Source organism: Emydura macquarii, unplaced genomic scaffold, assembly GCF_026122565.2.
Source record: "Emydura macquarii macquarii isolate MOO-44397 ecotype Brisbane River unplaced genomic scaffold, CSIRO-AGI_Emac_v2 contig_3122, whole genome shotgun sequence".
Classification (NCBI taxonomy): domain Eukaryota; kingdom Metazoa; phylum Chordata; order Testudines; family Chelidae; genus Emydura; species Emydura macquarii.
In genome coordinates, this window is record NW_027133259.1 from 457,877 (window position 1) to 472,156 (window position 14,280).

General features: G+C 38.9%; 1 protein-coding gene across 6 annotated transcripts in view; it reads left to right on the forward strand.

The window, feature by feature from the left end:
* ATXN10 (ataxin 10) overlaps positions 1–14,280 on the forward strand; it is a 140,137-nt gene that overhangs the window by 19,379 nt on the left and 106,478 nt on the right. For all 6 annotated transcript variants that reach the window (XM_067530942.1, XM_067530944.1, XM_067530941.1 and 3 more), the window contains exon 4: positions 11,641–11,737. In XM_067530942.1, the coding sequence (XP_067387043.1) occupies positions 11,641–11,737 (97 nt within the window). The remainder of the gene's footprint in view (positions 1–11,640; positions 11,738–14,280) is intronic.

Here is a 14,280-nt window from a genome sequence, read left to right on the forward strand (position 1 = left end):
TTCTTTTTCTGTTCTTCAGAAACATTTGCATTCTGATTTCATTTATTTGATATAGTAATACTCTCTCCTTCTTTCCTGAAATCTTCTTTCATTCCTCAGATTCCTATTTCTAAAGGGAGATATTAACTTTAGCTCTGTGTGTGGGGAAATATATATTTTTAAAGTATTGCTTAAAAACTTGGTAAAATTGTCAAAAATGTACTAGAGAGGATAGAATAGCACAGTGAGGATTTAGCACTAGTTCAACGTGCTTAAAAACCATTCATTTTTTATTGGTTTTTTTTCCTCAATATAAACAGAAAGTATATCCACACATGAATATTTGGCCTTAAGTATCTGATTGTATTTAAGGAGGATGTATACTTCCTGGAGCCTCTCAAATTCAATGACTACTGAATTCTATTTAAGAACTTAAACAACCAAAGTTGCCTCCTAAGGTTAATAGTTTGTCCCTTCCCACAGCAATTCCTCCTCCTTAGTATTATAATTTCTCTGAAGAGTCATGGAAAAGAAATGCAGTGTGTGTGGGGGGGGGTTTAATGCACAAATCCTGTTAAATTGTAAATTTAATGTTTGAGTCATAAATGTTATATTCTGATTTCCATTGCCAGGAGAGAGAGAGTGATTGTGCGTGTGTTATAAAACGTTTACCATTCTACTTGCCTCACAGTGTCAAATATCATGAATTGTTAACAAGTGAGTGAATCAGCTTTTTAAGTGTGTCTATATTAGTTTTGTATTCAGGGGTGAGGAAGTGAGAGAGAAGTTATTCACTAACCCACAGTGCAGGGGATTAGATTCCCAATGAATAATACCAAAAGCAGTTTGATGACTTCCATAAGGGGGAAGAGAATATTTTAAACTTCTTTCCCACTTATTTTTGTATTTGGGGTTTCTTTTTGCTTATTGGTAGCAGTTAAGTTACTTATATCTTATAACCTAAGTAAACCAGATGCTTTTTTACACTGGCTTTTTTAGTCGCATAATAAAGGGACAACCCTAATTTTAAGGGCTGCCTACTTCCACGTGTGATTTTTGCTTTGTCTAACTAGACTTTTTAGACAGGAGATTGGTGCCAGTACTTTGTTACCACTCTTGAAGCAAAAACTATAATTACATTGTCAAAATAATATTTATAGTATTATTTTCGGGGAATAATTGTGGGAATGTGATGAATGCATTATACTCATCAGAATTTTATGTAAACATCAGCATGAATTTTTTATTTGAGCTATTGATGTTGTGTTTGGTCTTCATGCTTTTCCAATCTGTAAAAATAATATTGGGATTTTCATGGTCTTTGTAGCATTCGCAGTGTGTATCCTTTAAAGATCAGTTGACAAACTATCTGGTCAAAGTAAACTGTTATTTCCATCTGTGTTAATATTTTAGTTTCATATTTCCTCAGTTGTACTGCTTAAATATACCCTGTTACTTTAAATCATTTCCTCCCCCCTTATTATGGTATTATGATTCAGAGCATTATTTTTATACCTTTCTTGTTTGGTAGATTAATCAGTTTTTTCTTAGAACCATTATTTAAGTTTCTATGCTGGTGTATTGAAATATAAATTGAAGTGAATTTTAGTGTCTGTTAGAAGTGCCAGATTAGCGGTTCCTGGGTGCACCTGCAGTCTCTGTTTTCCAGCAAAAGTACAACTGCTCATGATAATTTAGCAGGTTTTTGTGCCAATGGTAAAATACTTCAGCCTTGATTACACTACTGCTTGGCCACTGTTGCCAGTAGTAGAGCAGCTGCACTGTCTGTAGGAAAATGGGGACAGACGTTTCTAATGTAGATAAGGTCCTAGAGACTGAAATCTTTTGATAATCCATAGAACATACACTGCTGCAGTCCTTGTTGTAGAAGTTTCACCACAATTAAGTGTCTGAATCCTGACCTCGCAAGAACCATCTCTAGGGATGAGTAGATGAGTATAATTTTCTTGTTCATTCATAACCTGATCCAAAGCCCGTTAACATCAATAGAAGACTCCCATTAATGTCAGTGGGCTTTGGATGAGGTCCTTAACCCTTGGCCTCTCTTCTGAGACTGCAAAGTGGGGTTGAGGGGGAAGTTCTGATGCCAACTTTAGTTTTCACAAACGAGCAGGTCGGATACCATCAGCACATTACAATGTATGGGTTTTACTAAACTCTGAGCTTCTGGAAACTGAATGTTGCTGCTCCGTTCAAAGTGCTTCTGCTTCAGGTCCTGGCTAGATGACTACAGTGGTCTTGAGAGTGGATCATGTTCTAAATTGTATGTGATGGTGTGTGTAGGCACAACTAAGCATGCACCACTGCTCCTTCCTTGCCTGGAAAAAAGATTTTGACATAGTCATGCCCTGCAATGTTAGTACAGTAGATTAAGCTTTATGTAATGTACAGCAGTGACTGTTGTGTTCACTAGATGCCAGGGTTGTTGTTTTCAGCCTGGTGCATTTCTGTTAACACACTTGTCTTGGCTTTTTGCTTCACAGTGCTAATATGGAAACTTTATTCAAGGCTGATTTTTTTGTTTTCTTCTTTTTCTCATTTCACAACAGCTGGATCAGAGTAAAGATTAGAGGGTAAGAAGCTCATATGCACTAGAGAATGGAGGAGAAGGATATATTAGGGGTGTATGGAGTGTGAGGATTCTTGTGCATTTTAATTCAGAATATATGTTGCTGCTCAAATGAGAAGTTATCTGTGCTTGTGCACAAGTGGAAAATTCTGTATTTTTCTGTTGTGTTTTATGAGTCAGGATGGCAGACAGTAAAACTTCACTTATTCTTCATTCTGATTATTAGTTCATGAACATTAGGCCAAATCTTGTCCGGATAGGTATGCTTTTGTGACCCCATTGACTTAGTGGATTTGCATGGGTCTAGCAGGGAACAAACTTTGGAACAGTGCCTTTAAAAACTAGTGTGGTGTCAACACACCGGATGACAAATTAGCAATTTACTGTATTACTTGGGATATTTCTCAGAAATTACATCAGTTTCAGTGATCTTCATCCTATGCTCTGAGGAGGGGAAAAATTAAATTGAATTTATACCCTATGGTTGTCGCAATACTTGGGTGGGTGGGACGCACTATTAGGGTTCCCCTCAGCTACTTAGTGGTCCTACTTTTAGGCAACCCATGTATCTGTTTGTAAGAGCCTTGAAAACAGAACAACGTGGAGGCTTTCTAGCATGAACTGCCAAGATCTTGCTGATTTGTGATACGTGCATGGTGGTTTTATAATGTGGACGTACATCCATTTGGAGCACAAAGGAAATAAGAGTTTGCTGATGTCTGTTTAATTAGAATGGCATCTGGTTGAGGCTCGAAATGATTAGTAATGCCTATATTTCTGTGGACCCTTAAACACAGTGTACTGTAAGCCCGTTCCTTCCTCTTCACTCCGCTCTTACCCCACTAGCAAGTATGTCAACAAAAGTCATGATGATAGGTTTGTCTGAATATAAGTGGCACATGAACTAGATCTTATGAAAACAGCAGTGGTATCCAGCCTGTTGCCTCAAGGCTAATCGGTGGCCCTCGAGGGCAATTGTGTTTAGAAAACTTAAACCTTATTGGGGATGGAAAAGGTGTTCCTTGAGCCAGGCCCTGTGATTTTTAAACCTAGACTGTTGAATCGGCCCTGTCACTGTCTGGAGGAGATAGTGCCAGTTCTCTCTTTGGACTTCTAAAGAATTCCTTTGCAGCCGCAGGAGCAGCTCCCATTGCTGGCTACTTGCTGTATTGTGGGGGAAGGAAGAGGAAGTTGCTCTTCCTCCCCATGGTCTGCTTCTCTGCGCTGCTTGGAGGAGAGCAGGAGTCTGGGGACTGCTGTAACTTATGCCAGTGGACTGTGGTCCTTAATGGGCATAGCAGGAGCGCGCCATGCTCTACCCACATTTCCTTCTTGCCCTGATGAGATGTGATGAGGGAGACACAGGAGGCTGTTAGGTTGTAATTTGTGCCTGCTTAGAACCCCCCATGCTGGAGGAATATCTAGCAGGTGACTTGACGGCTGCATGGACATGCCCAAATCTGTGTGTGTAGGTAGATGGTGGTGGCTACCAGGACCTTCCGGGGTGGCAGGACTGAGATGGGTAGAAAGAAATGAGTCATCACTCACTCAGAGGTTAAATTGGGAGAGGTTTCCTAAAGGTGGTAGAGGAGATAGAGCATACCACCTTGTTCCACTAACATGCTGAGTGGAAAGAAGAAAATGGCCTACTGTACACTCCCAAACATACCTGAGAGCATGACCAGGTCACTGAGTCACCTTCCAAGAAAACTGCAGGTACAATAAAGATCAGGTGTTTTGGAGCATAGGTGGCGTGTGGAGATGAAGGATCATGGATGTTTCCATAGCTTTGGATAAGCCTCTATACTGCTGAATGCTTATCAAAACCCTACAAGTTCAGATAAGTATAGAATCATAGAGAAACAGGCTTGCAAGAGACCTTGAGAGGTCATCAATATAGCCTCCGGCACTGAGGCATGACCAAGTAAACGTGGACAAGTGTTTGTCCAACCTGTTCTCAAAAATCTCCAATGATGGGGATTCCACAACCTCCTTTGGAAGTCTATTCAGAGCTTAACTAGCCGTATAGTTAGAATGCTTTTTCCTAATAATATATCTAAACCTCCCTTTCTGAATATTAAGCCCACTGCTTTTTGTCCTATCTTCAGCGGAGAACAATTGATCATTGTCCTCTTCATAACAGCCTTTAATGTATTTAGAGGCTGTTTACCAGGTGCCTCCTCAGTCATCTTTTCTGAAAACCAAGCGTGCCCAGTTTTTTTAACCTTTCCACATAGGTCAGATTTCTAAACCTTTTTCATCTTTGTTGCTTTTCTCTGGAATCTCTCCAGTTTATCCCCATCTTTCCTAAAGTGTGGCACTCAGAATTGGATGCAGTACTCTAGCTGAAAACTCATCTGAGTAACCTCAGACCAAAAATAAAATGTCTATTACATCTTCTCAGAAAATGACTGACTAAAAAATGACAATTAACTGTTTAAATAGAAAAATAAACTTTAAATGATTTGAAATTAGGCTTAAATGAATTAATACTTACATACAATATGCCAACAAAAATTAAGGATTGGAAACTACTGTTCATCCTGGCTTGTATTCTATATGTTAATCTAGTTTTTTGATCCATGTATGTGTAGTAGTATGTCATAGTTTTGTACCATGAATAACGCATAGTGGTTGGTCAAGCCTCTTAATAATTTTTCTTGATTTTTTGGCATGATTTAACTCCAGGTTGAGACTTCCAAGTGCTTTGAGGTCTGCTTATTTTATGCAACAAATTTATAAAGGGATGCTCTCAACTGGGTATAAACTCAAATTTTAGCTTGAGTAAAGAAAATATTTAAATATTCTAATATGAATAGAAAGTCTATAGATATAGGCTCCAAGTTTGCAAACACTTATATAGTGCTTATCTTTACATGAGAGTAATCCTAGGGATGCCTTTCCACTACTTGTGGGGATGTAAGAGGAGTTCCATCTTTTGTTCCCCCATCCTTTAATATAGAGGATGGTCTATTTATAGAAAACATAGGAAGCATTTTTCTAAAAAAAAGAGAAAAATGTGATTTAAAAATACCAGTGATTCACTTTGCTAGCTTTGAAAATCCCAAACACACTTCTCTTGTTGTTGTTTCATATCTTTTGCTAATGCTGTACAAAATTGTTTTGTGTGCCTGTAGCCAGCTGGCGAGCTTATACTGGTAAATAGTTGTTGTTTTTTAAATCTAGCATTAGGAGATCTTGCAGGTACTTAATTGACATTAGATTGGCCCAGTGTGAACTATTTGTCTCTTCCCAGTTAATTTTAAGTATATTTGTCTTCCATTGATTGCTTCCAGTTTATTAAAATTCACTTATTTAATATTTTAATACTAATATAATTTTTAAAAAACTAAGCAAAATTCTCCTTTTTGGTGGTAATAGAATGAATTGTTGTAATAAAAATCATAGAATCATAGAATATTAGAGTTGGAAGGGACCTCAGGAGGTCATCTAGTCCAACCCCCTGCTCAAAGCAGGACTAACCTCTGCTATATCATCCCAACCAGGGCTTTGTCAAGCCGCAGCTTAAAAACCTCTAAGGATGGAGATTCCACCACCTCCCTAGGTAACCCATTCCAGTGCTTCACCACCCTCCTAGTAAAAAACTTTTTCCTAATGTCCAACCTAGACCTCCCTCCCTGCAACTTGAGACCGTTGCTCCTTGTTCTGTCATCTGCCACCACCGAGAACAGCCTAGCCCCATCCTCCCTAGAACCCCCTTTCAGGTAGTTAAAGGCCGCTATCAAATCCCCCCTCACTCTTCTCTTTTGCAGACTAAATCTGATATTCTGCTTAGCCATTACTTTTCTAGTTGCAGGACCATTATCCAGACACTGTACATATATTCTATTGGCATTATAGCTTACATGCTATCTGCAAGGAAAACTTTAAAATATTACTTTCCATTGGGCAAGAGGGAAATCTGTTAAACTCAACATTCTTTATATTCCACAGATGGTAAAAATTGTTCAACCTTCTGCATTGCAACAAGTGCAGTGTAATCAGTGAGGAAGAGTAACCAGTTGCTATCCATTCATTTCATTTACAGAAATAGAATGTTAAGCACTTATGTATTTTAATAAGTTTAAATGATAGGGCCCACATATGTATTGTACATTCAATCTGAGTAGTCTAGACAGACTGTTTTCCAAGGAAAATACATTTCCATCAGTATTTGTGGTATGATTCATGGTGGTGAAGAGGCAAATAACTCTTTATGACTGGAAGTTGCTTTAACTTGCAGCCACAAGGGAACGAGTCAATAACCGGATGACAGTGGTGGAAACTAATGTTTATATAGCAGTAGAGGTCTACACCTTATGCAGTGTTCTCAGGTCAGATTTTACAGTAATGGCAACTTGTCACCAAACATGCTACCAGTATCTACAGATAAGTGCAAGTAGGCTTACTAAAGTTTTATAGTAAGTAATTCTCATTTGAAAAGTTCGCAGGTGAATAAAATCAATGGTTAAACTGTCTAATAAGACCTCAAAAGATCCAGATTCAATATTGGTATTAGTATTGACTCACAACCTCTTTATGTTGACTGCCCTATGTAGAAGAGAGCAACACACTATAATATTTACTTTATATTGGACAGCTAATAAATGGATGTTAACAAAACCTTTATGTGCTGTTTAAACCTAACTTTTTGCCACAGTTGGTTAAGCCTCATGATAGGTTGTAGTACTGCAGTTGTAGGACTATAGTGGTTTGACATTCATGGGTATATTTTTATATCTGTATGTAATATCTTTGGATGGTAGAACTAATTAATTGGCTGAATGATTTGATATTTATTAAAATATGTAAAAGAAAGGGGAAAAAACCTGTAGTGCAGCGTACTTGCAACTAGCTAATCAAGTATTCCCTTGTATATCTCAGCAGATTAAGGGCGTAAATGGTGTCTCCATTTGGCCACAAATGATACCTCTTCAACTGTAAACTATAGTCAGGATTTTCCAAAATGATAAGTGATTGAGCACTCATACACTGTGAATAAGACCACTTCCATGGCATGTTAAGTTGTAATAGTAATAATTCTGAAATTATTCATTAATATATTTATCAGCCAGGAAGTAGCCACCATTTGTGCACGGTGGGCATAAATCCATTGATGTTGTGTGCCTATAAACAGTTGAAAAATATTATTGCAAAAGTGGGAAAAGAAGTTTGAAAGAAAATGTATTGTATGGTAATCTACTGGTTGTACACTGGTGAATTGGTTCCAAAAAGATATTTTGAGTCAAACTGCACTCCACTTCAAACAAAAATGATTAATCTGTTTCCTGCCTGTGTAAGAGCTGCTTAGCAGCTCTTTAACTTCCTATTTGTAAACTAAATAATAAACTTGTTGGAAATATTATCATCTTTTATTCTTGTGGTACTAAAGGAAACCAATCTAGTATGGAAGTTAATCTTTTAAAAGGTAAGGGGTGAAATCATGGCTCCATTGAAGTTAAATGCAATGCATTCATTGACTTTAGCCATGGTTTCATTCAGTACAGGACCTGATCCTGCAATGAGCTCCATATGGAAGGAGTTGATTGCTGGATCTGGGCCACAAATATGTGGTTTGTGTAACATCTAGGACAGTGGATACTACTGTAATATAAATATTAAATTATACATTTTTGCTAGCACTTGCTTAAATGTGTTTGTGATCATACAGCCCTGGAACAGATGAGGAAAGTGGAAATCTCAAAGAGGTGTTGGACAACTGGAATAAGTTTGAGAGAATTTAACATTAACCATTGGGGAAAATTACCAAAGATTGTGGTGGATTCTCCATCACTGGCAATTTTAAAATTAAGGTTTCATGTTTTTCTAAAAGATATGCTTTAGTTCAGACAGGAATTAATTCAGGGAAGTCCTGACTGGTCTGTCTTATACATTAGGTCAGACTAGATATTAGTGATCCCTTCTGGCTTTAAAATCTACGAAACATGCTGATGGGGAGAGATCCACTATATAATTAGATATAGCTGATCTTCACACAGATGGTGCTGAGCAACTGTAGAAGATAGATTGTGTTTTGAACGCTGCCAACATATCCAAATATTAAGGTTCATTAGGAATGAAAATGTTGTATTTTATGGTTGTACCTAATTTGATTTGTTGCCCTGTTCTGCAAAGAGATTATTTCAGTAGAAACTAGAAAGTTCTCCCCAAGGAATGCAGTGTCATCATGAAACTTTCACATATTGCTGAGTCTTTGCGTTTGCCAGGGCATATTCTCCATTTATAGGAACCTTTTAAATCACAATGGAAAAATCTTTTCTGATGTAGGGTTTATCCATGTATCAAAAGTGACATCTCAGTACATGTAATTTTATAGTGGTTGACCATCAGGTTAAAAATAGTCTCATCGACCACACACACTGTTAGGTTTTTTAAATTAAAATTTAGCTGTACCCACAGCCACAAAATTATTTGTTAAAGACAATGCCTGTGAACACCAGCGTTTGTGGGAGGAACTGAAGCCCTTCTCAAGTATATTGCTGTTAGAAAAAGAATGTGTTTTATAATTTTGATGTGTATCTTTTTATCAAATGCTAGCTAACGCAATTGGAAACAGAGGGTGGAGGTTTATTTTTAGCTGCCTAAAGCTTTGTTAGTTGTCAGGAAAGAGTGAAATACCCTTTTTTATTTTCATAAAAACCCATGATTTATTGTATGAGGAAACTAAACTATTTTAGCTAAGATGGAGTGTAATGAGGTTAGACTAATCACCTTCCAGCTTGCTTTCAGACTTCTTGTTTCACTATGTTTTATTCAGTCCATTTCAGCAGCAGTGGACATGTTTCATCTAGTTGTGGCTCATCAACACGGTACAGGAATCAAGCCTGATGCTGATATAGCTAGGTATGGAATCAACCACACACCCAGCATAGAAGCTAAAAGTTGGGAAAAGCCTTCCACTTTTTTTTAACACAACTTACTTTTTTTTTTTTTTTTTTTTAAAGAAGGAATGCCCAGCATAATGGCAACCATCAGTAGGGTTTTTAAACCTAAGACTGTCAGCACCAAAGCACAGACCACTTAAGTTAAAGGAGTAATTTCATTAGCTGGCAGCAATAGTAAGTGGTTATCTTCTACATTAGCCTTGACATTATAGGGAGATGCAACACATACATTACGAACATGTTACACAAGCATAGCTAGTCTTTCTCAGATGTTCTCAGTTCCAGAATTACTGAGCTGGAAGAAGATTCCTGGTAATAGCATACACTGGTACACCAAACATACTTTGTGTCTGTTTGATCTTGTTCTATGTTGATTCTGAAGAAGTTAAAATACATGTTCGTTTCAGATGTAGCATGACTAAACCCTGTTTCATATGGCGAAAAAAGTGCTTGATATTCCTAGAGATGGGAGTTTTAGAAGCAGTAGATGTTACTTGCAAGGTTCATTTTGCCTTCCAGTACTAAAAAGGTTTGTACAACTATAGTATTTCTTGGTGGTGCTCAATTAGTCAAGTCTCTGGATTCTCAAAAATTGTAAGAGAAATTAAGCACTAGCTGTTGAAATTGTGTATTTTGGAAGATTGAAAGCCATCTTTTAGATGAGACATAAAATGGAATTTCTGACATCATGTGGTTTAAAATGGAACATTTTCAAATAGTAGGCCTATTAAACCCAGTGCCACAACTAGATTTCAAGAGGGGTAATTACATTTTTGCCTGCTGAAAATTCCCAATTAATTTAAATTGGATAGGTTACAGTATTTGCTATATTAAACTATTGTGTAGAATTGCTGGAAATGGTCCTGCCCCTACAGCCATAGTTACAATTTTGAATAATCCTTACTCTCAAAGTGGTTCCGTTGACTCCAGTGTTAACAGAAGTACACCTTTTTAGTGAAGTCAATGGGATTACTCATGTGAGTGTGGATTATTTGTATGAGTAAAAATTGCAGGATATGGGCTTCTCATTTTGCTGCTTAGCTATAAAAAATGGCATTGATTTAATACATATTTCTGCTATTTGTGTCTATTCTGTGTCACGTCTACTTATTTTACCAGTTAAAATATATTTTTACCACTACTGGATTCTATTCTAGTTGATACATAAAATGTGACTTGTCCATTAGCTGCATTCTTCGCCTATACTTTCTCAGTACCAAGAAGAACTTGAACAACTGTTGTTTTAACATTGTCTTTGCTGTCTCATCAGTTGTGTGTGGACTGTGATTTAAGTGTGGATTGCTGAACCATGGGTGTTCATGACCATATCTAAAACATGTCTATAGCAGTTCAGTTTCTTAAGAACAGAACTTCAGAAATGTTTCCTCTAATTCAGTGTTTCCTCTGCCATTCAAAAACTGTTTGGGTGTGCAGAGGTGTTGGCCGCTTTGCTGTTTTATTTGAAGGTAGGAAGGACTCCGTTCCATTTAAGACAATACAGTCAACCCGACCACTCCCTGTCTCTTGTCTATGGTGCCACACATAATGAAATGGGCTGGTGTATTTTCCCATGGTTGAAGAAAGGGATGAAAACTATGTTGTCTGTTCCTGCTAGCAGTTTCAGAATTAGTTTCATGGCTGGTTAAGGGAACGTGCATGGACTCCTCTGCTACTAGCCAGCAGAACTGTAGTCCCAGTAATCACATACTGAAAAAAGCCACCATAAATAGGGAAAAGACAAAATGGGCCATTGCCGTCTGGCAACTGCTGCTCTTCCCTGCAGCAAACTTATTGTACTGTACATGTACTTCCATTGGTCATTCTTCCCACTCCCTTCCTCTGCACTGGCTATCGTTGTTCATGTTCAATAAAACTGTTAGGCAGTATTTTTACAAAAAAATATGGATTTGTTTTAACTGTCATTTTGGGGTGTGTAATGTGCTTTTGTGGAATTTTTAAGTACAAAATTAATTCATTGTATTTGCTTTTCTTATACAGGAAAATTTATAGTGTGTGGAAAATATGTTTTAGAGCTGCATAAATATTGTCTCAATTTTCTGAAATGGATGGCTTTCATAGTATAGATATGTATTGATGTTTGCATGGAGTTTATTAATCTTTGATATCTCTCTGAATTTTCTGTTAACATATGTTCTTTTTCACCAGCTTTACGTTGTAGCCTCCAGTTTCTTGGAAACCTTGCAGCAGGAAATGGAGATTCCCAGAATAGCATTTGGAAGTGTGCTTTTCCAGATCTTTTCTTGTAAGCATTTACATGGGTTTTTCTAATGTAATCTGTGTGGTTACATTTAAATCTTTTGTACATGATACTTGCTACTCTAGTAACGCCATAATGCTTTGAAAAATAACTTTGGGGAGAATAGAACCATTGAGACCATATCCTGTGGATGTATTTGTGTTTGTTAACCGCAGGAGTCAGGACCTGGAAAACCCTTGTTTAGAATCTTGTTCTAAACTGACAGTAGTAGATTGGCTTCTTTGGGAAGAGATTTCAGGAAGATCTGTGTAAATGATTTGCTTCAGTTGCTGATGTCTTGTTCAGAGACCTTTTCAGAAAGGTATGCTGTAATCATTTCTGAAAACTTAACTCTGCCCAACTTCAGATTGCTGCCACACAGACATGACAGATATTGATGGAGGAAGGGGTAGGGAAGGATGACGGAAAGTAAAATAAAACAAAAAAATCCTTAGCCTCCGAATGATGTTGACATTCACTAAAAAGGTCTTCGGCCTCCCTTGATGCAGTGTCCTCTTCTCCCTCCGTCCCTCTCCTGATGTCAGCAACAAACAGGAGAACAGTTTTTCATGCAATTTTTCAAAACCCTGGCTCTGCAGCGCGTATGCCATTGCTGGAAAAGCATAGAGTCCGCTCAGCTCTGCACTATCGTTGTGAGCATCACAAACAGCTTGTGACTTATCCTGCAGTATTTCCAAGGCCGAGAGAGGAACCACAGCGTGGAACATTGTGATGTTACTCAAGCAGTCCTGCTGCAAGCCATAGAATGAAATAATTCATGGTTGCTGCTGGCTATCGCGCAGCAGCTGAACTCAGTGGAGTGTCATTTCTGGTCCCAGGAAACAAGCACTGACTGGTGGGATTGCCTTGTTATGAAGGTCTGGGATGACGAGCAGTGGCTGCCAAACTTTCGGATGCGTAAGGCCACATTCCTGGAACTTTGCACAGAGCTATCCCCAGCACTGAAGCATAGGAATACTTGCTTGAGACCTGCTCTGATAGTGAAAAAGCAAGTGGCCATCACTCTGTGGAAGACTGCAACATCACACTGCTACTGGTTGGTTGGGAATCAATTCGTAGTTGATAAATCCACTGTGAGAGCAGCTGTGATTCAAGTGTGTAGGGCCATTAATAGACTTCTGCTAAGAAGAGTCGTGAGTTTGGGAAATGTGCAGGACATAGTGGGTGCTTTTGTCACAATGGGGTTCCCTAACTGTGGTGGGGCGATAGATGGCTCACATATCCCTGTCTTAGCACCAGGTCACCTTGCCACAGAGTACATAAAGCAAAAGGGATACTTTTCCCTGGTGTTGCAAGCACTCGTGGATCACAGGGAATGCTTCGCCAACATTATTGTGGGTTGGTCTGGAAATGTGCGTGACGCACATCTTTAGGAATTTAAGTCTGTTCAGAAAGATGTAAGCAGGGACTTTCTTTCCAGACCAAAAAATAACTACTGCTGATGTTGAAATGCCAATAGTGATCCTGGGAGACCCCGCCTACCCATTGCTCCCATCGCTCATGAAGCTGGACACGTGGACAGCGATAAGTAGCAGTTCAATAGCAGGCTGAGCAAGTGCTGAATGGTGGTAGAATGTGCCTTTGGGCATTTAAAGGTTCGCTGGTGCAGTTTGCTCACTAGATTAGACCTCAATGAAACCAATTTTCCCCATAGTTATCTCTGCCTGCTGTGTGCTTCATAATGTGTGCGAGACAAAAGGAGAGACATTTCCATTGGGTTATGTTGTGTTGTAGAGGCAGATAAGCTGGCTGTAAACTTTGAATAGCCAGATACTAGTGTAACACTGAGAGCCCAGCGAGGAGCTCTGCGCCTCAAGAAGGCATAGAAAACCTGTTTTTGTAATGAGCAGTAGTAATGTGTGTCACTTACCTGTGCTATGCCTTCCCATTCCATCTCCCCCTTGCAGCACTGTCCCGGCACCTCCCCTTCCTCCACCACACATCCCCATGCATGTAATAAATAAAGAGTCCTTAATTACGAAGAAGTTCACTTTTATTGCACATCCGTAACAGTGGAGGGAAAGGAAAATAATTTAACTGTCAGCAATCATTTTCATGGAACTGAGAGGGGAGAAATAAAGCGATGCTTGTCTGTGCAAACACCAAAGCCTGCATATTAAAAGTTTTTAGAAAGGTCACCTTCTCTTCCTGCTCCCCTCCTTTGGTGTTGAGTGGAGCACATACTTCACCCTGCCCACCCTCCTCCTGGAACGGTTGGGGGTGGGAGTTTGGGAAGAGGGCGCTTGTTCCTGGTAGTTCTGCAGGGGCTGGAGAGGGAGTCTGTCCTTCCGCTGCTGTTCCTGAAGCTCAACCAGATGGCTCAACATGTCAGATTGAACCCTCATTATTTGCAACATTTTGTCCTGCAGTGCATGCTTGTGCTCCTGGGCTCCTGTCCATGTCCAGTTTTTCGGATAATGAAATCCTCCAGGCTCTTAGCAGCCCTGGAGGTGTTCATTATCTCATTGAACATGTCATCCCGAGTCATCTTTTTTCACCTTCGAATCTGCGACAGACTCTACGTAGGA